The sequence below is a fragment of the Alosa pseudoharengus genome, unplaced genomic scaffold (assembly GCF_046254945.1).
Source record: "Alosa pseudoharengus isolate Yale_2024_CS ecotype anadromous, Long Island Sound unplaced genomic scaffold, YU_APseudo_1.1 YU_APseudo_1.1_scf_23, whole genome shotgun sequence".
NCBI classification, from domain to species: Eukaryota; Metazoa; Chordata; class Actinopteri; order Clupeiformes; family Clupeidae; genus Alosa; species Alosa pseudoharengus.
In genome coordinates this window covers 22,778,118-22,805,611 of record NW_027468685.1, presented here as the reverse complement: position 1 = coordinate 22,805,611, position 27,494 = coordinate 22,778,118, and the positions used below count along the sequence as shown (strand labels likewise).

General features: G+C 41.1%; 1 protein-coding gene across 4 annotated transcripts; it reads right to left on the bottom strand.

Moving 5' to 3' along the window:
• Nucleotides 1-30: 30 nt before the first annotated feature.
• Nucleotides 31-11,044, bottom strand: anxa14 (annexin A14). Of its 4 annotated transcripts, XM_076302079.1 has the most exons (15): nucleotides 10,988-11,020; nucleotides 10,844-10,870; nucleotides 10,281-10,384; nucleotides 9,950-9,994; nucleotides 9,622-9,718; nucleotides 9,419-9,507; nucleotides 9,135-9,248; nucleotides 5,362-5,452; nucleotides 4,907-4,986; nucleotides 4,547-4,585; nucleotides 4,213-4,303; nucleotides 3,874-3,981; nucleotides 3,696-3,751; nucleotides 3,464-3,571; nucleotides 31-118 (listed from the first exon to the last, which is right to left on the bottom strand). In XM_076302079.1, exons 4-15 carry the CDS (start codon nucleotides 9,956-9,958, stop codon nucleotides 59-61), a joined length of 942 nt encoding a protein of 313 aa, XP_076158194.1. In that variant the 5' UTR covers nucleotides 9,959-9,994; nucleotides 10,281-10,384; nucleotides 10,844-10,870; nucleotides 10,988-11,020; the 3' UTR covers nucleotides 31-58. The 4 variants fall into 4 exon arrangements, with proteins under 4 accessions (XP_076158194.1, XP_076158195.1, XP_076158196.1 ...); XM_076302080.1 differs by lacking the exon at nucleotides 10,844-10,870 and having other exon boundaries at nucleotides 10,988-11,031; XM_076302081.1 differs by lacking the exon at nucleotides 10,844-10,870 and having other exon boundaries at nucleotides 10,281-10,381; nucleotides 10,988-11,024.
• Nucleotides 11,045-27,494: the final 16,450 nt, after the last annotated feature.

Below are 27,494 nucleotides of genomic sequence, written 5' to 3'. Positions count from 1 at the left end.
GAGTTTCATCAGGGATAAACAGTATGTGCTGTCATCATGGTGTCCTTTCCCTTTGCAGCTAGTCTTCTGCACGGCACAGAGCCAGCAGTGCATTCTGAAAGTCCCCTTTGAATCGATTCTGTTCAAAGAATCAATAATGTATCAAATACTGGGGTGCGTTGTATCAAATAAATAAATATATATACAAGTCAAAAGTTTGGACACCCATGCTAAAGTTGACTAAAAAAGAGAAATACAAAATCATCTTTTGGAAATTAATCTTAATGCCTTAATAAAAAAATGAGTAAAAATCCAACCTTTATGGACATCAGTTTTCCTTGGGAATGAATAATGTATTGTAAAATAAATAAAATACAGGGTGCATAAGTAAGGACAGGCCTATGTTAAATTCCCATAGAGGCTTTTCACCTTTTATTTCATGGATCCAGGATACTATGCATCCTGATAAAGTTCCCTTGGACTTTGGAATTAAAATAGACCCCCATCATCACATACCCCTCACCATACCTACAGATTGGCATGGTTTCATTTCAAAGCAAATGAGGATGCACCTTTCTGTGTCTCTGAGGTCGATGTGAGCAATGCCTTTAGGAGGGTAAATTGTAGAAAAGCTACTGGACCGGATGGAATTTCTAACAGGGTTTTGAAATCCTGCGCTGCTCAGTTAGCTCCTGTGTTCACTTATATCTTTAACACATCATTGGCTCAAGAGACAGTTCCTACTTGCCTCAAGCAGTCTGTTATTGTTCCAGTACCGAAAAACAAAAGTCCATCATGTCTGAATGACTACCGCCCAGTAGCCCTGACGTCTACAGTGATGAAGTGTTTTGAGAAGCTTGTGAAAAACATCTGCTCATCCCTCCCTGCCTCCTTCGACCCCCTCCAATTTGCTTACAGAGCCAACAGGTCTACAGAGGATGCCATCTCAAACCTCATGCACCTCCTTAACTCACCTGGAGGAGGGGAATGGGAATTATGTGAGGATGCTGTTCATTGACTTTAGTTCAGCATTCAACACGATAGTACCTCTCACCTTGGTCACAAAGATGAAGGCCTTAGGACTGAACACCACCCTATGTCACTGGATATTTGACTTCCTCACCAACCGTTCACAAGTGGTTAGAGTGGGGGGTCTGACATCTGACTCATTAACCATCAGCACTGGTGCTCCCCAAGGCTGTGTTTTGAGTCCACTGCTGTACAACATCTACACACATGACTGCAAAGCCAACAGTAGTCATACCTCCATCATCAAGTTTGCAGATGACACAGTGATCTTGGGCCTGATTAGTAACAGCAATGAACAGCTCTACTTGGATCAGGTTGATGAGGTGGCATAGTGGTGTCAATCTAACAGCTTGACACTGAATATCAATAAAACCAAGGAAATGGTAGTGGATTACAGAAGGCAGCAGCAGAACTACAGTTACACCCCACTAATGATCAGCGGGCAACCTGTAGAGAGAGTCACAAGTTTTAAATACCTTGGTGTCCACATTACTGAAGACTTAACATGGACTGTTAACACTCAATATGTTCTGAAGAAGTCCAGACAACGACTCTACTTCCTTCGTCAGCTAAGGAAATTCAAAGTTTCTACATCCATCATGAAGGCCTTCTACACTTCAGCGGTTGAGAGTGTTCTAACTGGTAGCATCATCACCTGGTATGGGAACTCCACAGTTAGAGATTGTAGTACTCTGCAGAGAGTAGTGCGCTCAGCTGAACGTACTATAAGAACTCAACTCCCTGCTCTACAAGATATCTATTCCAGAAGTGTACTCCTAAGAGCCCAAAAGATTCTGAAGGACTCTTCTCATCCTAACAATGGATTATTCCTACCACTGAAATCAAGAAGACGCCTATGTAGTCACAAAGCCAGAACTGAGAGACTTAGGAGAAGTTTTTATCCCCAGGCCATCCGAACTCTGAACTCACACTATACTGACTTTGCACACATTCACTCCTCAGCACTCTCAAACATTTCCCAACTCTGAACTCACACTATACTGACTTTGCACTCATTCACTACTCAGCACTCATGACCCCCCCCCCCCCACCCCACACACACACACCTACAAGACTTTTAGCACTTTTACATCCCTCTCCCTATGCTACAGACCTTTTATTTATTTTCTTATTTCATCACACTTCAAAACACACACACACACACACACACATATATCTGACTTTCTCCAACACACACACCAAGACCCCTGGCAGTTGGGTTAGCCCTTTGAGCCGTGGATCTGCCCAAGGTTTCTTCCTTGGTAAGGGAGTTTTTCCTTGCCCCTGTTGCTCTTGGGTGCTCCTTGTTGGTGCCCCCCACCCAATCCTAATCCTCCCCCACTTTTTTTTATGCAGCCCTTGCCACTTAATCTACTAAACCCCTCTTCTACTGCACTTTTTACCCCCCCCCCCCCCCATTAATGCACAAATAGGCTGACACCAGATATAATTTCACTGCATTTCTTACTTCCAGTAACTATATGCATGTGACAATAAACTTCCTTGTATCCTTGTATCTTGTATCCTTGTATTTCAGTTAGCCTAATAGCTGGTTTGATTTGCATTGAGAGATGATATTATGGAAAGTACCCCATGCCAATCTCTAGGTAAATAAAAAATATAAAAATAAAAAACTGCCTGCCTCTATGGGAATTTAACATAGGGGTGTCCTAACTTGTAAACCCTGTATTTTAAGGAATAACATTTATTTATTGGCGATACATTATTCATTCACAAAGAAAATTGATGACCTGGAAGCTTGGATTTTTACTCATTTTTCTAATTAAGCTTTTAATCATTTTTCTTATTTGCTAACAGGTTAGCAACTATGGATTTGGGAAACGCACCCCTGGGCAGGCAATGCAATAATGAGCTTCCACTATAGTCAACGGAACTGGCTACACCAGACGTATTCTGAAACCATTTCTATGCTCAGCAAATGGAAGGCTGTTGCTCCTCATAAATCTTCACACAAAGGCTTCTATAAGTAATGTCAATCTGCCTGATATTGTTTATTATTTATTATTTCTTGAGTTCTTTGCAATCAGATTGTGACACACACATGCATTATAACATTAGATCACTGTGGTATTGTAAGTTTGATTTGAGATTATTTATTGTGAAATACATTTTGTTATATTCCTTATAGATAGACTGTGTATTGAATATGTGTGTTATTGATAGTGATTTTTCTGTATAAAGTGTGTGTGTTTGAAAATGTGTCAACTGAGTAATATCATTTGTAGTGGGTGTACCTGTACCTTATGATAATCTTATTTTAGCTATTACACTGATTTAAATGGATGTTGTGACTTTGAATGTCCTTGTGTGTGTGTGTGTGTGTGTGTGTGTGTGTGTGTGTGTGTGTGTGTGTGTGTGTGTGTGTGTGTGTGTGTGTGTGTGTGTGTGTGTGTGTGTGTGTGTGTGTGTGTGTGTGTGTGTGTGTGTGGTTTACCTGTAAAGTGGAATATAGAGAGGTGCCTGTCTCTCTGAGGTATGCTACCCTGACCATCAGGAGATCATCTTCACAGTGTGACACCAACACACCCTGGACCACGCCTCCCTTAGGGAACATACACACAATCACACACTTGATAACACACAAGACGTGTGCAGCATGTTATGTGTAGCACACAGCATAAGCTTTACAGATAAAAAGATGGAGGTTGAGAGGAGGCGTAGAGTACCTTCATGCTTTGCAGTCGTTTAGCCAGGTAAGCAGCTGTGTTTTGTATGCAATGCACTGTAGAACAACAGCCAGAAGAGACATAATAAAAAAATGTTTGCACAGTAAATCTCTCTCTTGCTCTGTTTCCCTCTCTCTTTCAGTCTCTCGCTCTCTCTTTTGATCTCTCACTCTCTCACCAAGTGTTGTCAAGCCCAACTGCAGGTCTCCAGACAGAAACCCTCCAAAACGTTTCTCCAAAGCCTCATCCACTGGTTGCCCAATATCTGCTTCCAGTCTGGTAAGCACTAAGTCACATTATAGTTCAGATTATTCACTGGAGTTTCATTGAGTTTTTTCATTGAGAAGAAGTCCCTTAAATGTTTTTAAACCTATCCATTGCCTGCAACATTACAGCACCTCAAATCTACCGACCACATCATCGTGCCAATTTATGTCCACTATGTCAAAAAGAATGCATGAATAAATGCCACTTAAAGTTCAAACAGACTCACAAAAAATCAATAAGCAAGGAATACCTTTGTTAAGATGGTCTGGATGTCTGGTCGTTAGGGTATTGATCCAAGGGGAAGCATTTGCCTTCTCATCCTTCAGTTCTTCAGAAAGACGCTGTGGTGGTGCACAGAAACATACATGAATACATACACACAAGTCAAAATAATTAGGTTCCAAAGTATCATGTCTTCATATGATTGTCTTATTACCAAATTGCTTTCTTATGTATTAGTAAAATAATTATGTAAAGGCTCTGTAACATTGCTTCAGCTGGGTTTACACAATAACTTCTGATTCCATACATTGCATAATATTGGACTGAATGACAGAACAAGAACAAATACATCATTTTCTCACATCGACATCCTGGTCAACTGATCCTGGTACAGTCTCCTTCTGCAAGGAAAAACACAGAAATAGCAAAAGCAAGCTCAGGTGCTCTGTAACCTATGCCCAGAATATTGACATGGCAAACCATTATCCATTACATTACAATTGGCTGACGCATTTTTAGCCAAAGCGACTACATTGTCCCCGGAGCAACTTGGGGTTAAGTGCCTTGGTCAAGGGCACAACGGTGGAAGCTGGGAATTGAACCGACAACTTTCAGGCTACTGCACGCTAGCCCAGTTCCTTAACCGCTACACTACCACCGCCCCCGTGGTGGTATCCACGACACCATGGTGAAATTCCTTTAAAACGTCCCTTCCACTGTACCTTGAGTAAGGCGAGCAGTAACTTGGTGAAGTCTCCACTGGTCTCGCCCTCCAAGTCTTTCTCCAGATCTTTCTTGTACACTGTTAAGATAAGGAGCAATGGCATGCATGTCAGATAGCACAGCCAGTCAGGCTGGATATTAAACTGTTCTCTGATTTAATCTAGATTTAAAAATCTCTGAAATAAAGGGTTGTAAGTTTTTAAAGGTGTTCTAAGAATGAAATCAAACATTCTGTTTCAGAGTGTAGACTGTAGTGGACATAAAAACTCTAGTGGAGGGTGCGCTGTGGTGCAACTGGCTACAGCGCAGCTTGTACCATGCTCACGCCCAAGTGCCCACAGGGACCCCAGTTCAAATCTGACCCGGGTCATTTCCCGTACCCCCCCCCCTCCCACTTCCTGTCAGTATCTTCACCTATCATAATAAGGGTATAACTTCTAGTGGAGCCACTTACTGTTGTTATAAGCCAAAGTGATGCCTTTCAGCTGAATGGCAGATCGTGTGCACAAAACCTCTAGTAGGGTCTCCTCATCTGTGCCCAGTCCCTGAGGTCACACACAACATCAGATGGTAATATCAGAGAACAAACATATCATATATTAGGGCATTGATGGTTCAGAAAAGAATCTACGTGTCTAAGTGCATCACTGAATTAAGGAAGACATTTATTATGACCGCCGCTAGCGAAGCGGTCATATAGGGATTGTCAAAGTTTTTTTTTTTTTTTTTTCTCGTCATCTACTTCCTGAAATTTTAGTCAACGATACCCGGGGCACCGAAACACCGGGGCACATGAAATTTGGTGGGTATGTAGCCCCACTAGACTTTTACAGAAAAATTTTGTTTGGTCCCCGGGGGCCACTCCCCCTCCGCGCTGGGCCCCCGAAACCCAAAAAATGCAGTTTTTCCTAAATAACTACCTGAACCGTGGCACCGAGGATGAAGACATTTTTATGGTATGTTGGTCTCAAGGTCCCACATCAACCTAGCCCATAATCACTCATTTGTGATTTGCACCCCCCCGGTAAAAAATGAAAATGCAATATCATTCTGCTTTAATCGCCCCTTTCTTCAGTAAAGACGTTCAGAACTGCACCAAATTTTATGTGTATGATTAACCTGACATTCTCTGGGGGTATGCCAAGTTTCGTAGAATTTCATCCATGGGGGGGTCTAAAAAATTAAGTTATGTGTACATTTAGTGACTGTACACTCATTGGCCTGTAGATGGTGGTGCACACATATACACATGCACACACACACACATGCACCCACATACTATCGGTATTAGAACGGCCGATACATAATTACAAATTCAGTAGGATTAAAAGAAAGCCAAAATAAATATTCATCATCATCATGGCTGCATTTCCAGTATTGGCGATAAGTAGTCGTTTGTCCACTAGATGGCGCATCGTTGCAGTGAGACGTAATTTTGTTGGAAGTTAATCTAAAGTGGGTTGGAAAGACACTACGCTTCCTACAAGGACAAGACTGTTGCTACAGTAGTTTACCGCAGAGAACGTCTAAGGGTAGGATGATTTCTGCATGACATGTAATTCCCATTTCCTCTTGAAGCCGAAATAAATCTGAGAATGTTTATCGGACATGCTTGTTTTTTACTGCAGGTAGGCTACGTTAAATCCTATCAATAGCAGAACGTAGGTAAAATAATGTTACCGTTAGCATGGTTGAGTGATCGAGGCCAATTTGATTATTGATGTATTTGAAGAAAACCATAAATGCGTTTATAGGCTACCAAGCAAATCGATAACAGCACTAATTGTATCTTTCGACTGTCATCTCATTTGCTTATGACCATAACCTAGGCTACTAACAGGAGCTAAGTGAGTTAGCCACAATACGTTCGCTACGTGATGGTTTTTTACTGTAATGGAAAATATAGGCTACCTGAAAGATAACCTGTCATCCTAAACACCAGGCTGGGACATTTCTGCTCAAGGTCTCAAAAAGCATCTGAGTCAACGTTCATTCCCAAACACCCATATAGGCTACTTCAATCCTCTATTTTCAAAGGTGATTCAAGTAAGGAAGAGCATGGCTCAAAGTAAAGTAACTGAAACTACATAAATTCGTCAAAGTGAATAATTTGTGTCAACTCACCGCAATGTAGATTTATTAACGCACCCGTGATGATCTACATCTCCATTTAAACCAGATGTTTTAGAGCGCACGTTGAGATGTATTCAGGGCAGGGCTGTACCTACACATATTTGTTGCACGTGCTACAAAAATCATTCTTTGCGATGGATGATTTAGTACCAACGTTACACCGGTCAGATACAGTTTTGCCTATGGCTATTCCGTGAGACTGAGGCGATTTTTGTTTTTTCGAAGTGCGTGTTTAGGGTGTGAGAGTGGAGTCGATGTGCTTTGATTCCAGCTTGGTAGTTGTAGTCTATGCGATTAAAAAACATGTGTGTGTGAAGTATCCAAACAATGATAACGCTTTCATTATGGCTGCTTTAGCCACAGACCTTGAGCTACTGTACAGTGGGTTGGGTTCCATTTAGAAGTGTCTACTTCATTCGCCCTTTCCGTGATTCACACAGCTACGTGAAATGTATTACTACTGATATGCAAAACTATTAACTTTTCGCCAAGAGGTGGCAGCTTGATACTGTAAGGTGTAAGCCATGGTTCCAAAGGAGATTTTATTTGGGTCGCCAGCATAGCCTAGTGACAATTTGTGTTGTGTAATAGGCCTAGCATAGGGCCTACCTTATATAGCATAGTTTGTTAACAGTCACGGTTTTGTCATAACTCCCTCTATGCATTTTTGCATTGAATAGCTCTAAAACCGGGGGGCAAACACATCGCAGGGGGGCGCCAGTGCGTGGATATCTCAATCGCAAAATTAAACAATATTTCTATCGGGCGCCTACCATGGACTAGGCTGGGTGAAAATCAAAAGATTGCGTCAAAAGATTGAGCTTAACCATGGACCTCATAGTTGCAAAATGCAAGGGAACATGAATCAGCATATTATTTGCACAAACAATAACGGACAGTAGCTCTTCAACTTTGCCTGTTAAAATGTGTATGAACAGTCTCGCAACGCATTTCATGAAGGCCCTTTTGGACATGTCAGTTATTTGCACCACTGGGTAAAACGGCATTTTATTTTAGACTACTGGTATTTAATTTGTGCATTGACAATAAAGCTGAATATCATTTGAACTAGATGACTAAACTTATGCATATGTAGAAGAAGAAACATTCACAAAAATCCATGACATGACCTCTCTTCTTGATAGCTGTTGAAAACTGCATGGAACTGACAGGGACAGGGATCGATCTACCTTCTGCTTTTCCCAAATACAATGTAGCCTACAGGTGTACCTTTCATCAGTCCAGTTGCAATGGATGGACTGTGATGAACTGCCCTACTTGTGATTGTTTAGAGATTTTAAAGGTTTTATAACAATGCTACAGATTTTTTGGCCCAGAAACAAATCTATTCACCTTTGCAGTGCCAGTAGGCTACTTTGTGTGCGGAATGTGCGCAAACACATATTCCAAAGAAGCATACACAAAAGTTTCAAGAGTGGGGGATGGAGTAGAAGATGGAGACAAATTCATTAATATGATTTATTTTCGCGGAATGGATGTGCAGGACTGAGCGGCGGTCATATTTTGTACCGCTATGCGGTACATCTAGTTAATTCCATGTCTCTGCTGAGACCACAAAAGCCTAGCAATACAGTACTGACATTGCATAGCCACAAGGCAAGGAGAACAAAAGAAAGAATGAATAGAGTCACATGTCAGTCTTTATCACAGTGCCTGCCGCTGTAGGCTATCTATATCTTTCTTACATGAGGGTAAGCCTATGTCAAACGTGCTATACTAATAACATACTTCTGTCACCCACACAGCGATAAAAAGATGATGACTGTCAACAACTGTGCTCTTAAAGGCATAGTCCACAATTTTGGCTATGCCAGTCTGTCTGCTTATCTGATATAAACCCCTCAACTGCATAAAAAACAGGTGCATTCCTAAGGCATTTCTGGTAGCACAGAAAACAACATTGAACTAATGGTAACTTGGGGGACAAAAAAAAAGTTTTGCATTTCAAGTCTGAATAATTTCCATTTTAAAGTATATGCATTGGTTTTGAACATTTCAAATGGAAACCCTCTAGGAACAGATTGAAAGGGTCTATAAGGCTTTGAGTGCATAATGCCTCTCTGAATGTCTCACTTTCATGGCCTGGTAAAGACGCTGGGCATCAAATTCATCTGGGGTCAGCAGGAGGTCCAGCATCAGCCTCTCCAGGTCCCCAGACAGTGCCTTCTTCAGGTCCACTGTCAGCTCCTGTCACACACACACACACAAACACACACACACACGCACACATACACACAGGGAGATAGAAAGAGCTGAACTGATTCATAGGATACGTTGCTCAAACGTCACACTATCTGATGAAATATGAGGGACTGGTCTGCTGATTGATGAAAAGATAACTTTTGAATGCTACGTACCTTGCTTGTGGCTGAGAGGTAGGCTTGGGCCAGGCTCCGTCTTTGGGCGTTGTCTCGGTTAGTCATGATTTTTACCAGGGTCTTCACATCTATTCATAGTCAGACCCACAGATCAGCATCCATATCAAATGTGAATTGAATTTGGTATCAGCATGAAAAACATAATGCAAAGACTGAATGGCCAGGCACTGAGTGAAAAGAACCTTTCTGCTGGCAGGCAGTCTGGATGTCTTCTATGTCTTTCTCTGGACGGAAGTTGGAGAAGGGACGCACAGAGCCAAGGGTTCCCCACCACATATCCTGAGGGTATATGGTAAGAGAGGGCAGGCAGAGAAGAGGATATAACCCTCACTGATGAGTTATGTTCTCATATAAGTACCATAATTTACACATCCATTGTATTCTGTTGTATTTTTTAAAACCAATATTGCATTGATCTGTTACAACACTTAGGCTACATAATACTATTCCATTGACTACTAAGCATACTCATTCAATTATGGCATAATAGCATGCATTCATGTACTGTACCATTTCCATTGTGTGATCCTTCCTATGTTGGCGTCTGAAGATAGGCTACACAAGGAAACAGGAGAAAGAAATTTGTATAACTTCCTGCCACCTCTCACTATTCAACAATAATGACTTCTGATCAATAAATCAATGAAGTGACACAGAAACTCATTCTAAACTCCTGGTCATAAAACAGAAGGGATTTATTTGTACTTTGATGAAAAAGCTTGAGTAAAGAATATGCTGAATTACAAGTACTGAACGTGAGATCAATAAACAAACAATAGCATTCCTGATGAAATCCATAAACGTTATCAAATAGAGTAGAAATGAGAGTGAGATGACGTACCTGTGCTGGATAGAAGGAGACTGTCTGAGTTAAGGGGATGACACGCTGTGTCTCTGAGTTCTTCCCCTCCCTCCACTCTCTCCCTTCCCCCTTCCTCACTCCTTCTAGTTGTTATTTACATACATGTTGTTTTTATAATGTTGCTAAACCACTGAGTATATGACAATTATTATATTATTTTATGTTTCTCATTATCATTGTATCTTTCTTACTCCTTCATTTCCACTATTCAATGCCTTTCTGCTGAACTCTCTTATTTCCCTGTATCTCTGTTCTCTTCCTCTCTCAAAGAGTCCTTCAATGGACTAAGAGGACTTACAACATTCACATTCATCTCTTCCAGTTACTTCACCATGATTGACACTAACACTGCCATACATCCATACATTTACTGCACAGTTACCTTTATGTGGTAAACCAAGAAAAAAAATCTGTGGTTGTGATTATACAAATCACTACTTTGCATTCAACATCATATTACGTGCTGTTTGAGGTGGCTCAACCACCATACTGTAGGCACCATTCAGATGAGAGGTCTGATAAAAACCCACGGTTCTACATACCTGCTGCCTCCTCAAATGAAGCAAAACCTACAGTGTCCAGGGTAGAGTTTAAAATCTAACATCGCCTATACCCATGACAGACACAAATAACAAATTTGAAAAATGTTGAGAAAAGATGAGCACTAAGAATATTTATATACTTACCGTGAAGCAGCTGTAGAGTCTGTTTTCCAATTTCAATTGCATTCAATCATTTCCTTCCCAAAGAAGACAACAGGCAAAACAAGTTATTTTATTCTCTAATCAATTGTGCTGTGTTAGATTCTTCACTTAACGGTGAACACAATTCAAAACTTTCCCAAGGCCCCCCCAAAAAACTGGAAGAACCGGAGCAAAAAAGGAAAAAGGAAGTTTTTTTTTCACAGCAGGAATCCAACACCACTCAGGTCAAATATCCATTCACGTCTCTCACTCTGAGGAATACTAGAAACTACGAAGAAACCCCTTATTTGTTCGTATAAGCAGGGAAATTCTATTTTTAAATTATTTAATATGAAATCGAAAGAAATTGGCTATGTCCTTTACTTCACAGTATAACAGTAAAACATAATGTACGTTACAGCAATCGGTGCTTACCGCACTAAATAAGGCAAGTAAGTATGGCTTTGAGGGATCCTGTTGGAGTCCTACTGACTTGGTTGTTGTGACTAAGCACAGTCACAGATGAAATATGAGCAGTGCAGTGAAGACAAATGTGGTTACAGTCAACAAATCACGTGCTAGGCCCAGACACCCTAGCATGGTTTCACCAGACTCACTATTTAGTTTCACTTGGTGAAGAACGTCTGGGTACTGTTCCAGTGATAGCATTCAATAGCATTCGTACTTCCTTGAGTGAGATTTCCAAGGTGGCCAAATCGCATTGTACATGGGTCACTCACCACCCTATATTCTACCGCAGCTTGAGCAAGGCACCTAACCCCTCACTGCTCCCCGAGCGCCGCTGTTGTTGCAGGCAGCTCACTGCGCCGGGCACCTGCATAATGTTTCCATGCTACGGTCATTTTAAAAGGCTTTTTATGCCTTTAATCCGACAGTGAAAAGCGTGACAGGAAGCAAGTGGGAGAAAGAGATGGGGCGGGATCAGGACATGTCCCCGGGTCGCCATGGCCAATGTTGGGAAGGTTACTTTTAAAATGTATTCCACTACAGATTTCAGAATACATGCCCTAAAATGTATTTTGTACGTATTCCAATAGCTTATATGTGAGTAACGTATTTTGAATACTTTGGATTACATCAGCATTGTATTATATTTTATTAGGATGAAACAGTTATGTGAGGTTATGTGAACTTGTAAGACCCATAGTGTCAACAACAACCCACAATCTTGCTATGAACACTCAGGGCTGTATTTTGGGTCACTAGCGCATGGCGTAATACTCGTTATTCACCCGCGCAAAGTTGAATTCGGTATTTTGCACGTTTATTTTTTAAGCATTGCGCCCAGGGGTGTGGCAATTAACAACCTAGGGAGGGGCCTAGCGCGTTGTCTAAAAATCGCTATCATACACCACCTAAACCTGGTCAGAAGTCAATGGCGAGTTGTTCATATGCTATTTTAAGAGCGCATGTCACCAGTCATATTGGCAGGTGCACGCACCATCCTTCTATCATTCATGAACGCACACCAGCGCACGTCCATGCAAAGCATTACAAATTGCACGATTACAATGGGAAACATAATTAGAATAAAGATATTACGAAATACTGTACATCTCATAATGAGTAGTTATTCACCATCATTTGCAAATTGGTAATGACGGTTAAAAGTGATTAGGGGAGAGGCGAGAGACACGTATGGAGCACAGCTGAAGACGCACTGTCACGAGATATAAGCAACTCCTCTGCAGGATAAATGTTGTTTTATTCAGTCATTTGAGCAACATTAGGGTAAGTGTTGCTTTTTCCAGCCTATGTTTTCGATGGTAACCCATTGTCAGTCAATAGTGAAAGTAACTGCATATAACTGTCTTGTCGTTGACTGACTCCTTGGTGAAGTTAGTTTCACTTTGCCAATGAGTTCAAATAGACGAGTGCAAATGCGTGAAGGTTATGCTAGGTTTTAGTAAAGCATGGTTTAAGAATGACTATTCTATACGGTCTCGCAAGCAGCCTCCTTCAAATGCGCCTTTGAATGCCAAAATACCGATGCATTTATTTGACATATCGCGCGTTGCGCCGTTAAAGGGAATAACAGATGTCATTGTCATTGGTTTAAAATGATGTTACGCCCCAAACACACCCATATGACTGATTAAAAGACCTAGGAACACCTTGTTACGCCATGCGCTCCACTTTTGATAGCGAAACCCCTCCCAATGTGAACTGGACATCCTACTAAATTTTAATAGACTTTTGACGAGTGACGATGCACTTTAGAATGTCATGATAGGGCCCTCAATGTCATTATGTCAAAGGCAAAACAGACATGCTTTGTCTGTATGGCTAAAAGGCTATCAAATCCCAAACAAAGCCTTTTTTCAGAACATCCTGTCAATGCGTGTTGAAGAAATCCTGCACTGTCCTTTACGCATGCAAATACTTTATTATACTTCACACAATGTTTCGGTCACACAGACCTTCCTCAGGTGAATAAAAATGAGGTGAGCAAAAGCCCTTTTGAACTGAGTAGAACATCCTGTCAAGAAATGAGAACCTATATTGGTTTAAAACATGCATGGCTGAATCTATATTGGCCTATAACAAAACTAATTTTACATTCTACATTCCTTGTATTGAGAGGTTTTTCCATTTAGGCTATCAGTATCAACAGAGAGGGAAAGCTAAAGACACCTGAGAGATACATAGGCTACATGGTATGGTTAAAAAATATTTGAATTTGAGTTTGAAAATGTCAGGACCCTGTCTGGATTAAGGATCATAAGATGGCCTGGGCCTCCTGTGGGCCACCCTGGTGGCTATTTTGTATGTTGTCCTTTTGCTCTTCCCATGTGCTCTTTACCTGTCTGCTGTCATGTGACTGTCTCCACCCCTTTCCTTATTTGGTCTGTACTTCCTGTCTTTAGTGTTTCCTCCATTTTCTGCTCTCACCTGTTCCCTGTTGGTCTCGTCCTGTCCTCTGTCTTTCTGTTCATTGGTCTGTATATTTCTACACCTCTCTGTTCCTTTGTCTCTTGTCGGTTGGTCTCTCTTGTTTCGTTGGAATAGTAAGTTTGTTTAATCAATAAAGTGTGTTTGTCTGGAATCCTGCCTTCAACGAGGTTTGCCCTTGGGTCCTCCTGTCAAACCCTGACAGAAAAGCCTTGACCTATGTTTTAAAATTATCTAAAATGTAATCCCTTAAATGTATCAGTGTAACCGTATTCTGAATACCACTCATTTAAATTTTGTATTCTAAAATCCGTAATCCAGAATACATGTATTCAGTTACTTCCCAATACTGTCCGTGGACAAGTGGACCCAAATCGAGTATCACAATCCAGGAGCAAGTCATTGAAGGACTTGTTCTCTGACCTTGAGTGCTCATGCATTTTTATTCGCAATTAACTGACGTAAAAGCTATTAAATAGCTATTAAATAGTTTACTCAAGCACAATGTTTCTAGCCTGGCAAAAACCCAGACGTACTTCCAGCAAATTTGAGACTGAGAAGGGTCTGGTTTCAACTGGGCTACAATATTTTGCAATTGGAGTTTAAACCACAATAAGTAGCCTATTACTAGGCTGTGTGATATGCTTCCATGTTCATGGCTAAAACTCAGCCTGGAAGCCTGCCACAGGAAATGGCAAGCAAGAGTGACAATGAGCGAGATTTCCCATAAGGTGTCTTAAACACCATTAAAGAATGTCCTTTGGAGTTGAGGTCAGTGTGACCACCCATGTTTCAAACATCTTTGTGCAGTGTGTATCTAATATGTATCTGAAGGGTAATAACTCTTTTAAATACTTTGGAGTGCACTCAGGCGAAAGACTGGAGAGGTCTATGAACACTAAATGAAAGGCTTGTTGAGCTGAAGAGTACCTTCAGTGGCAGGTTAGTCTTCTCTGAGAGACACAGGAGGTCATTCCTTCCAATGGCTATCAAACAAAACTTTTCACCTCTTTGCTGCAGTAATGTGGCTGATGACTGAGTATTTTTATTTTTAACTTATTTTACTTTTATGTTTGTGTTTGTTTATGCACAGGATGGAGCTGTTGTGACAGTCAATTTTACTTTGGTATTAATAATGTATTTCTATTTTATCGTATCTTATCTTATTTTATATTTAAATCATACCTCTGCTTATCACATAAGGCAAAGTCAGGGTTGTGTATAAAGGCAAATACATCTCACAGCTTTATCACAACATCGCAGCATCACATCACACACTGTAAAAGGAGGGCAGCAGAGCTAACAGGACGTGACCATCTTGCCCTCTAACCCACAACATTCTCAGGACTTGAGCAATATTTGAGTCTCTAGTCAACAGTCTCTACAGACTCTACAGTCTTTAGCCTCAACCTGCACATCCACCTTCATCATGAACCATCTGCTTGTGTGCTACGTGGCTTTCTCTCTGGCACAGGTACGTTATATTATTATACTTCACATTTTATATTGTATTCAATGCGCTGCTACGCTTTTGTCATGGTGTTCATTCACAGTGGCATATTCAATATCAGATGGAACTTTTCTATGTACATGATTTTTACAACTGGTGCTGGCTAGGCATTGAACAGGGCTTCATTCAAGGATTCCAACGGTACGTCATTTTGGAAAATCAGACATACGGGTCAAAAGTTACATGCACACACCTTCACAGACACAGACAGCACAGTTTCTCTCAATTGCTTTGAGCAAACATTTGCAAAACAATTAACACACAGGCCTAAACACAAGTATTCTAGCCAAAATGAACATATTCAAATCTTTCCTTCAAACAGCACAATTTGTGGTCAAATCTGTGTATCCTTTCAATCAATCATTACACAATGGACAACAAAATGGAAAACATTTTCTATGTGAGGAGGTTCAACCTTTATTTTTGCTAATTGCTGTGCCTGTGCCATTTCTTGGTAGTTTTCACAGTATCACAAAAACTGTAAGAAGACAAACAAGCATAACAAGCTTATCACAGCATGAACTGCATTCATTGCGCCCAAGATGTAATTGACATATGAGATCACAGTAAACATCTAGACAAGACAAATTATACACTGAACTAAATCATACACTGAACTAACAGCTTGTCAGTTTTCATTGAAATAGACATACGGTAAACACCTAGACTTGTCAGCTTTTGCGCGACCTTCTTTAACAAATAGCCAATTCAGCACACAGAACCAAGGTGGTATCTCTTATGGATAATGAATGATTGCTGATTGAAGAATTGTGCAAAAGGAGTTTTAGACATTACTAGTTTCGAATTTCGGTAGTTGATCAAGAGTCCTTATATGATTGAAAGGATTATCATCAGCCTGGTAAGATCCTTACACTATCTATCTATCTATCTATCTATCTATCTATCTATCTATCTATCTCTATCTGTCTATCTATCATGTTTTAATTAGCAGAAGGGGTTTGCTGTGTTTTACAATGATAATGCATAATTTAAGGTGTGTCTAGATTAAATCTGACAATAAGCCCATTTTATTTCCTAGTTGATCCCATACCCTAAAGTCATTTTTTCTCTGTTATTAGATGGCCACCATGGCCTCAACCACAACAACAGCCTTGGCAAACACAACAGCTTTTACAACAACCAGGGAAATTACCCCAGGTGAACCCACAACATCAAAAAACACCTTGAAGCCCACAGGAACAACAATGGCAAACACCACACCTGTCACAACCAAAAGAACAACAGCCAAAACTACAACCATCTCAGCTGGCACCTTGGGAACTAGTGCCACCTTGCTAAGCTTCATGCTACCCATAATTCCTCTTCTGTTAAGTTTTGTGTTCAGCTTAGAGTGAGATTTGTTAGCATACAGGAGCACACAAGCTATTTTAGGTCATGTTTATGAAAAGTAATCTATCCATCATTGCACTTATGCATATTAAAATCTAGTGAAATATGGTATTAGTTTAAAGTCACACTGAAGTGTAGAGGTGTACACACATCTATATAAATTCTACAGGTGCTGGATACTGGGAATACTAGGTAAAACAAAAGAAGAGATATCCGCACACTGTATCTAAAGCTCCCAGTTTAATGGTGGGTGATACACAACGTTTCGACCACTCAGGTCTTCGTCAGGTGTCAGTCTGCATTAGTTTAAAGCAGCATTAGATTTTTTGCAGCTTTTATGAATTAAGACAATAAAATAAAAGTAAGGCAGTTAAATTAGTTGATGGAATTACCAAGGGGTAATCATTATTGCTTTCTACTATTTATTTCCTGTTAAATTTTTGAACGTGAGGAACAGATATGCATATACGGAAATTATCAAAAGGAATAGGAAGGATGCACATTTTCCTATTGTGTGTACAGATGTTGCTTTTTTATTTTACTTCATCTTATTTTCTCACGGGTGGGGACGACGGGGAAAATACATCTATATACTATACATATACTTTAAAACAATGTGTGAAGTAACTTGCTTTCAAGTGATGAAATAAAATGAACACAACAAAGCATATAAAATTGTGTTCTTGGCCTAGATGAGTCCCGTTTGTTATGATTCTCATCAGGTATATGATATGTATATGTATGATATGTGAGTGACTAGCCTGCTGATGTATTGATGACAAGATAACTTTTAAGTGCTACCTTGCTTGTGGCTGAGAGGTTTGGGCTATGCTCTGTCTTTGGCCATTGTCAGAGTTTCTTCACATCTATTCACAGACCCACAGATCAGCATCCATTTCAAATGTAAATTGAATTTGGCATCAGAATGATCACCGTTATTAAAGAAAAACATAGTGCACAGACTGAATGGCCAGGTACTAAGTGAAAAGAAGCACTTTTCTGCTGATAGGCAGTTTGTTTGGGAGTCTTCTGTCTTTCTGGGTGGAAGTTTGGGAAGGGACACACAGAGCCAAGGGTTCCCCACCATATATCCTAAGGGTATAGGGGAATGCTTTTATTGACTATTCCTGTTTGCTTGTATTTATGTGAAGCACACTGAATAACCTCTGTGTATGAAATGTGCTATATAAATAGTTGACTTGACTTTACTTATGTGAACTTGTAAGATCCATAGTGTTAGCAACAACCCACAATCTCATAATTTTTCTATTGCACAGATGGAGTATGTCTTAGGACAGAGAATTAGACGCGGGAGGGACAGGGCCTGCCGGCCCAGACAGACCTATCTCTCACTCAGTGAGGAGGAATGTAGGCATAAGCTGACCTGTCAGGCTGTGACAGATGTCTGCCATCTCCTGGCAATGCCATTTAATCGAAAACACACACAAACACGAAGTGTAACTGAACGAACATTCGGCATATTGATGATGTGCTTCAGGTGATAGGAGATAAAAAAGGAGATAGGTCAGGAGGCACTTTACAGTACAGTCTGCAAAACGTCGCAGCATTCTTTGTGGTATGTTGTTTTTTACACATTTCCATGAATCATGGATGTGATGACATAAATGAGGAAATATTAGAGGACTTAAGGAGACGTGATGTTGAACTGCATGTGCCAATGCCATTTAACCCAAATGCCCTAACAGCAGCACGGGAGAGGAGAGCTTATCTGACAGAAGAGCTGCATTGTCTAATAGTGAGGTATAGTGAAGCAAAGTAATCTCGGTGTTAGACTATGTTGCAAAAATATCACCATGCATTCATAACCTATTGATTCAGTGAGAGTGAGGCCAAAACATCGGAAAGTATGTCTTTGTGAGATTTCTTTATTTACATTTTGTCAAAAAGAAAAATGTCAACCGTGGAAACAATTGTGGCAATGTCCCCCCACGTCTGTTTAATCAACGCTAATTTGGGTGGTTTTCTCCCATCCCCATACAATGCCACTTCTCTGTCTTTTGACTCTGATGAGAATGACGGTCTCCTCGGCTGTGAAGCGCTCCTGGCGTGCGCCTGGCAAATCAGCCATTATAATAGCAATCCGCCATGGAACAAGCCTGCCTGCTTCTATTGCACGTTATGCCCAAATCACACCTATGAGTAATCTAGCTACTTTAGACCAACCCATTTCATTTAGCCTGCCGGTATAATAGCAACAGCGCCCGAAATCCGCCCACAAAGCTACTTGTTTTGCGTTTCAGATCGTGAAGATAGGGCCCTTAATGTCAGAGACAGAACAGAGATGCTTTGTGTGTATAGGCTAAAAGGCTATCAAATCCCAAACAATTCTTTGTAATGAATTTCAACAGCACATGGGGATTTACATGCCTTTTTGCAAGAAATGAGAACCTATATTGGGTTGTATATTGGCTTAAAACATGCTGGCTGAACCTATATTGGCCTATAACAAAACTAATTTTACATTTTACATTCCTTGAGAGGTTTTTCATTTAGGCTATCAATATCAACAGAGAGGGAAAGCTAAAGACACCTGAGAGATACATAGGCTACATGGTATGGTTAAAAAATACTTGAATTTGAGTTTGAAAATCCTTGACATACGTTTTATGATCATTTAAAATGTAATCCCTTAAATGTACAGGTGTAACTATTCTGAATACCACCAATTTAAATTGTAGCTGTATTTAGTAACTCATATTTTGCATTGTGGTGAACTGAGGGGGCAATGCCTGAAGATAATGAGGGAGCAGTGTTGATGCCTGATTGCCCTAATTGGACTCACCTGGGTAGGAGACAATATGAGCATGCAGGTGAGCAACGTGCGAGAGAGAGAGGCCGAGATTGATCTGGAGGTGTCCAGGCGGAACGCTGGGGGAACGCTGGGGGAGCGTTGGTCAAAACCGGGTACGAATTGTGCTGGTCGCGGTCAGTAGGATCGCCGTCAGTGAAGATAGCTGTAGTGGGGAGGAAACCTTAGCATAGGCCTTTGTTAAAACTTAGACCAACGCCGCGACTGGCGGGCGAGTTGGACTGCTGGATTCGTGAGCCCTTGCACGAACTTCTCAGAACTTTCATACTGGAATTACACACGGGAATTACCTACTAGAACTTTCATACTGGAACTTACACATTGGAATTTACATACTGGAACCTCGCTGGCCACCTGAAGGGTCCATTCGCTGTCCATTGCCATCAGGCCCCAGGGGAGGGTCTCGGGGAGCAGGGAAGTCTCCCTTTTAATATCACATTTGACTAATATGTATCTGGGTCTGTTTTTATAGTTAAGCGTCGGGGAACTCTTGGGCAATATAGTTTATTAGTGACGGGGGTGCGGGGAACCTTTTATTGAGAACACTGGAATGGTGCTGTGATACCGAATGGAGATGTTTTCCTCTTTGTGGTGTTTATGAATTGCTGTGTTTTATTGGATTGCTGTTTTGCACGGATTGTGAGTGAGGATCCCGAAGTCACCTGTCAGTTGATTAATTATAATGTCTGGAGCTGCCTGGCTGTGCCTGTGAAATAAATAAAGCTACTTTTGTACTGTCCGTGGTGGTGTGGGGTCTACGCTTTCTCTGAGTTGTCTACCTGGTAGGCCTGTCAAACTCGATTCCTTTTAAGGATCCGGGTTATTCTGAGTCACTCACTAAACTGATCCGGGTTGAATGAGTCACTTGAGTCACTTGAGTCAGTATTGCTAAATCGCTAAGAAATTCAGTCCTACGTTCAAGCAGTGCAGTGGGGTGCTTCATTTCGTTAAGTGCCTTCTCATGTTGGATGTGGATCCTCCATGATTTGAAACCAGGTTTTTGCAGTACTTGCATTTAGCCTTTAGAGTTTTGCTCTTCTGGTCAAAGTGCATCCACACATTGTTCATCTTTTTGGTGCTCATGTTCAGAAACGTTGATCTTATTGACAGAGAGGGTAGCCTATATTATAATAATTAATTATTTGTTGTTGTTTTGTTAATAATAGAAAAGTTTGCCTAGGTCTAATGCTACTCTGCTACACAATGTTTATTACCACTACTATATACTAATAGTAGGCTACTAGGAATCTATTCTAATAAGTATTATAGGCTGCTAATACTAATATTATTATCATAGCTATACTGTTAGGTAGCCTAATATAATATAATATAATATAATATAAAATAGCCTAATATAATAGCATCAAAACCTCCACCCACTCACGGGAAAGAAAGCAGTTTGAGCAAGACTGTTTATTTATTGTCTTAACCTAGCCTAAACAATTGACTTTCAATGTAGACATAGAAACAGGAACATAGAAATGCCCTGCAGTGAATAAATTATTGTTATTGTTATTATTATTATTATTACTACTACTACTACTACTATTATTCTCATTAGGCCTATTATTATTATCACCTTGACACGAGTAGAAATTAGGCTACTCGCTCCTCTAAAGATCCACTCATGACAACGTAGCCGGCTGATTCGGCTGACTCGCACTCATAACAACGTAACGTAACCGGCCTGCCCCGCTGATCCGACTGACTCAGGTAGGCTAGCCTAGCCTACTCAAGCAACTCCATACAGAGCTTGCAATTTTTCGGACTGTCTTCGCGACCTAATTGCATTTTAAAGTAGGCTATGCGTGCAGAACATATGTTATTTCAGAAGTGAAAGCATGGCTTTTGTTGTGGATTTGCTTTTCACCTTGACAAGGAGTTAGCCTACTCGCTCCTCTAAAGATCCACTCATGACAATGTAGCCGGCTGATTCGGCTGACTCGCACTCATAACAACGTAACGTAACCGGCCCGCCCCGCTGATCCGACTGACTCAGGTAGGCTAGCCTACTCAAGCAACTCCATACAGAGCTTGCAATGTTTCGGACTGTTTTTGCGACCTAATTGCATTTTAAAGTAGGCTATGCGTGCAGAACATACGTTTTTTTTTTCAGAAGTGAAAGCATGGCTTTTGTTGTGGATTTGTTTTTCACCTTGACGAGGAGTTACTCGCTGCTCTAAGATCCACTCATGACAACGTAGCCGGCTGATTCGGCTGACTCGCACTCATAACAACGTAACCGGCCTGCCAGGCTGATTCAACTGACCCGGGTAGATACTCAAGCAGCTCCATGAGCGTGCAGTTCGGACTGTCTGCACGACCTAATTGCATTTTAATATGCTACATCTATACACCAAATCTAAGTATGTCTAGGCTACATGCAGAACATTGAATGTTATTTCAGAAGTGAAAGAAATGGCTTTTGTTGTGGAATTGCTTTTCACCTCGAGGAGGAGCTACTCGCTCTCGCAGATCCACTCATGACAACGTAGCCGGCTGATTCGACTGACTCGTACTCAACGTAGCCTAACCGGCCGGCTGATCCGACTAACCCGGATTGCTACTCAGCCGCTCCAATCTGAGTCCCATGGTCTGTGAGTCTGCAATGTTTCCGGCTCTGCGGGAAGTTAACCAGTTAACCAGTTATCTCGGACTGCCTGCTCACTCAGTCGCTTGAGTTGATTTGTGGAGTTGTGGTTGCCTACGAAATTGTTACATTTTGGGCAGCTACGATGGCTAGGGCTAGGAGGCTAGCTAATGTTGCAAGAGGTTTGTGTGTGGCGCTGTTTATCGTTTTAGATTGAATTGTAGTAGGACTCAACTGATCCGAGTTAATGATACTAGAGACTCGCGACTCATGGGTTAATTTAAAGATACGGGTGAAAGATCCGAGTGAATCACAACTCAAACAGGCTTACTACCTGGGGGAAGGGACAAAGGGGGTCGCTAGAGGGGGACCTTTTCCTACCCAGGAGATTCATTACAGTATTTTAAATACATAATCCAGAAATTCTTCCCTGCCTGTGGACAAGTGGACCCAAATAGAGTATGACAATCCAGGAAAGACTACTGATGTTAAAATCGTTTTGTTTACCCAAGCACCATATTTTGGGAGGGAAGTTTAAACAACAAGAGGTACTACTAGGCCGTGTGATGTGCTGCCATGTTCATGGCTAAAAGGGTGAAGTCTAAAAAGCAGCCTGGAAGCCTGCCACAGGTAATGGCAACCAGAAAGAGTGATAATGAGCCACATTTCCTTAAAGCTCTCTTAAACACCCTTCAGGAATGCCCTTTTGAATTGAGGTCAGTGTGACTGCCCATCAGTCATGCAGTCTTTGGCTGATATGTAACTGGAGGCTAATATTTAATTTACCAGGAAGTACGGTATTGGAAGAAAATCATGCTTACGCCTATCATAACTAAGGCAAAGTCAGAGTTGTATATAAAGGCAAATGCATTTCACGCTTTCTCAGCCTCACAACATCGCAGCATCACATCACACACAGTAAAAGAGGGACGGCAGGGCTAATAGGACGTGATCATTGCCCTCTATCCTAGAACACTCTTGAGGATTATTTGAGTCTCTACAGTCGTTCGTTACAACCTCTTCATCCACCTTAATCATGAACCATCTGCTTGTGTGCTATGTGGCTTTCTCTCTGGCTCAGGTAGTTTATATTACTTCACATTTGACATTTATATTCAATGTGATGCTATGCTTTTGTCATGGTGTTCATTCACATACCATAGTGTGACATTCTGTCATAGTACAGTTTGACAGTGAGAAAAGGAGATGTATTTTGACAGAAGGAAAGTTTTGTCATTTTTGTTGTTTCGCCTGTTGTATTTAACATTAAAATAAGCCATAAACCTTATCCATAGGTGTAAAATTGTTCATTTCTCTCAATTGCTTCGAGCAAACACGTTCAAGACAATTAACACACAGGCTTAAACAGAAGTATTCTTCTGTTTCACACATTGCAAGTTCTGAATTATGCAAGCAATTATTAGCTGTGAATAGATGTTTTCCATTTCTTTTCCATCCAATAGAGTTTGGAGTTTTTCAATTTAATTGTTAATGTAACATGTTTGAAAAAGTGTATACATGTGAAACCAATAAAAAAGTCATTATGAAAGGTATTTGTTTAAGTATAGAGTGTTTTATGAAGTAGATGTCATTGTTTTACCTTATCACTTTATTGGTGTATTGTTAGCCTGTTATCAGTTCATTATTTATTTTACTTTCATGCCTTTCACGTCTCTTTCATGATTTTGGTTTATCATTCACCTTTGGTTGATTAGTTCTGTTGCTTCCTGTTTTAATCTCTACTTCTTAATATCTTGTTTCTCCTTGTCACATTTTTTAATTAGCATGAGAGGTTTATAGTGTTTCACAATGGTAATGCATAATTTAAGGTGTCTCTAGAATAAATCTGACAATAAACCCATTTTATTTCCTAGTTGATCCCATGCCCTAAAGCCATTTTTCTTCTCTGTTATTAGATGACCACTATGGCCTCAACCACAACAACAATCTTGGGAACCACAGCAGTTTCTACAACAACCAAGGGAGCCACCACAGGTGCAGCTACAGCAACAAAAAACACCACAGTCACCTTGAAGCCCACAGAAACAACAAAAACAACAATGGCAAACACCACAGCTAATTCTAAATCCACCACCACAAGTGCAACTACAGGAACAACCATGGCAAGTACTATTGTAGCAACAGCAAGAACCACTGCAACTACCACCGTTAAACCCACAAAAACAACTAAAGGAACCACTCCAGGTGAACCTACAACATCAAATACCACCTTGAAGCCCACAAAAACAACAATGGCAAACACCACAGCTAATCCTAAATCCACCACCACAAGTGCAACTACAGGAACAACCATGGCAAGTACTATTGTAACAACAGCAAGAACCACTGCAACTACCACCGTTAAACCCACAAAAACAACTAAAGGAACCACCTCAGGTGAACCTACAACATCAAAAACCACCTTGAAGCCCACAGGAACAACAATGGCAAACACCACACCTGTCACAACCAAAAGAACAACAACCAAAACTACAACCATCTCAGCTGGCACCTTGGGAACCAGTGCCACCTTGCTAAGCTTCATGCTACCCATAATTCCTCTTCTGTTAAGTTTTGTGTTCAGCTTAGACTGAGATTTGTTTGCTTACAGGAGAATAGAGGCAATTTAGGTCATGTTCATGAAAAAGTAATCCATCCATCACTGCATGTATGCATAGTGAAATTGTGGTAGTGGTATTAGTTTAAAGTCAATTGCAAGTTATTATCCCCTTCTTTGCATGTCTACGTTTGCTTAGCTTAGGCTACTTTGTTTCAGCCTATCTCTGATTTTTTGCAGGCTTTATGAATTAAGACAATAAAATAAAAGTAAGGCAGTTGAAGTAGTTGATGGAATTACCAAGGGTTAATTATTATTGCTTTCTACTATTTATTTCCTGTTAAAATGTTGAATGTGAGGAACATATATGCATATACGGAAATTGTCAAAAGGAATAGGAAGGACAAACACAGTTTTCCTATTGTGTGTACGGATGTTGCTTTTTTAAATTTTACTTCATCTTATTTTCTCATGGGTGGGGACTACAGGGAAAATACATCTATACATTTACTGAAAAACAATGTGTGAAGTAACTTGTTTTCAAGTGATGAAATGAAATGAGGATGAAATGGAACACAATAAAGCATATAAAAATGTGTTCTTGGCCTAGATGAGTATTGTTTGTTATGATTGCTTGTGGCTGAGAGGTAGGCTTGGGCTATGCTCTGTCTTTGGGCATTGCCTTGGTTGGTCATGATTTTCACCAGGGTATTCACAGACCCACAGATCAGCATCCATGTCAAATGTAAATTGAATTTAGCATCAGAATGATCACCGTTATTAAAGCTGTAGTTGGTAAGTCAGAATGAGGGGACTTTTTTTTTCAACTTTTTTTTGAATGTTTACAACTCTCATGCCCCTCCCCCACTACCGAGCAGCCTCTCATCAAGTTTGTGCTTGTCAGTGCGCACCAGACTGCACCAGACTGTGATTGACAGTCAGATCTCACACAGCCCTGCTCTGATTGGACCAGAAGAACCGGGAGCTGTGGATTTTTGTAAAACAAATAACAGGCTCTAGGTGGAGGTAGAAGTGCGGGTTTTTTTCTAAAACCAGCTGATTTATGTTGTTCTGTCGGAGCATAGTATCGGTTTCAGTGAATATGATAAAAAAAATCTTGCCAACTGCAGCTTTAAAGAAAAATATAGAGCACAGACTGAATGGCCAGGTACTGCGTGAAAAGAAGGACCTTTCTGTTGACAGGCAGTCTGGATGTCTTCTATGTCTCTCTCTGGACGGAAGTTGGGGAATGGACGTGTAACGGATGCCAGCTAACTTAGCTGTGCTTGTGGAATGTTGCTAAAACCTCACTCCCCGACGCCTCAAGAGTGCTGCTGGCATGCGAGCTACATGTAGTATCCTGGGTTTTTAGCTCAACTCTCAGCGCCCTCAACTCCCGATCCGAGGTGCTGCTGTTTGCGGGTTCGAGTCCGGGCGTGTGCAGGGTTGAATCGTGCAGGTTCAACACAACACAGGTTACAGACGCAGAGAACCAGGGGTTCCCCACCACATATCCTGAGGGTATATGGGAAAAGAGGGCAGGCAGAGAAGAGGATATCAGCGTCATTGCCGAGTTCAGTTTCATATAGTGTCATAATTTACACATCAACTCTATTCTATTACAAATCCACTCTATTATTTTTTACCAAATATTGCATTGATCTGTTACAACACATAAGGCCATGACTGTGTCTCAATTGGTGTACTGTTGTAAGTACACTTTCATGCAGCACCCTATGTGCACTGTGTGCTTACTGACGGAGTGCGCAAATTTTAACAGAATAGTGTTGTCTCATATCAAACACTAACTCTGTGCACTTCACGGAAATGATGATCGCAAAATTTAAATATAACTTTATTGGTGTCATCTATTCGAAAGTGACATGGTCATACTGTGTCAAAAAACATGAAGAGTTTATGTTATAACTTGCTTGTAGCTCTGTAAAGTGTGTTTTCCACTGCTGCTGTTTCAGCTTTCTCAACCGCGATGGCCACGAGTTTGAAAACGCTCCCTCTCCTTCCGCTATATAGCCAAGATGGCGTCCGTTGAGGGCAAAAAAGTTTCCAGCATTCCACACTCAGCCTTTTGACCGTCATGAGTGCACCATTCAGGGACTTGCAGTGCCCTTTGTGTTGTTGGAATTTTCAGTGTGAACGGCATTGTAAGTGCAGAGATACGCGATTTGAGACAGAGTCCATATCTTAACGATCTAAAACTGGCGGCAATCAGCAGTCAATTCTCTACATGCCCACTCAACGCATCGGACTCAGATACCGCACTCCTACAACCTCTAGGGACTGCTAGATCATCTTTTTCAGCATTCACGCCTCTCTCCGAGAATGAAGTATCTAGACTCCTGACATGCAGCCGTCCTACCACATGCTCGCTGGACCCTATACCTACGAGCCTACTTCAGTCCATCAGCCCGACCATCGCACCAGCTATCACACACGTGATCAATGCCTCGCTAACCTCCGGCACATTTCCAACAGTGTTCAAAATGGCCCGGGTAACACCGTTACTTAAGAAAGCTTCTCTCAACCCTGCTCAAGTCGAGAACTACCGCCCTGTCTCACTCCTGCCTTTCTTATCCAAAGGCATTGAACGAGCAGTCTCCAAACAGGTCTCTGACTTCCTTTCACAGAACAACCTTCTGGATCCAAATCAGTCTGGGTTCAAAAGCGGCCACTCTACCGAAACGGCTCTGCTGTCTGTAACAGAAGCCTTAAAAGAAGCCAGGGCGACCGCTCGGTCATCAG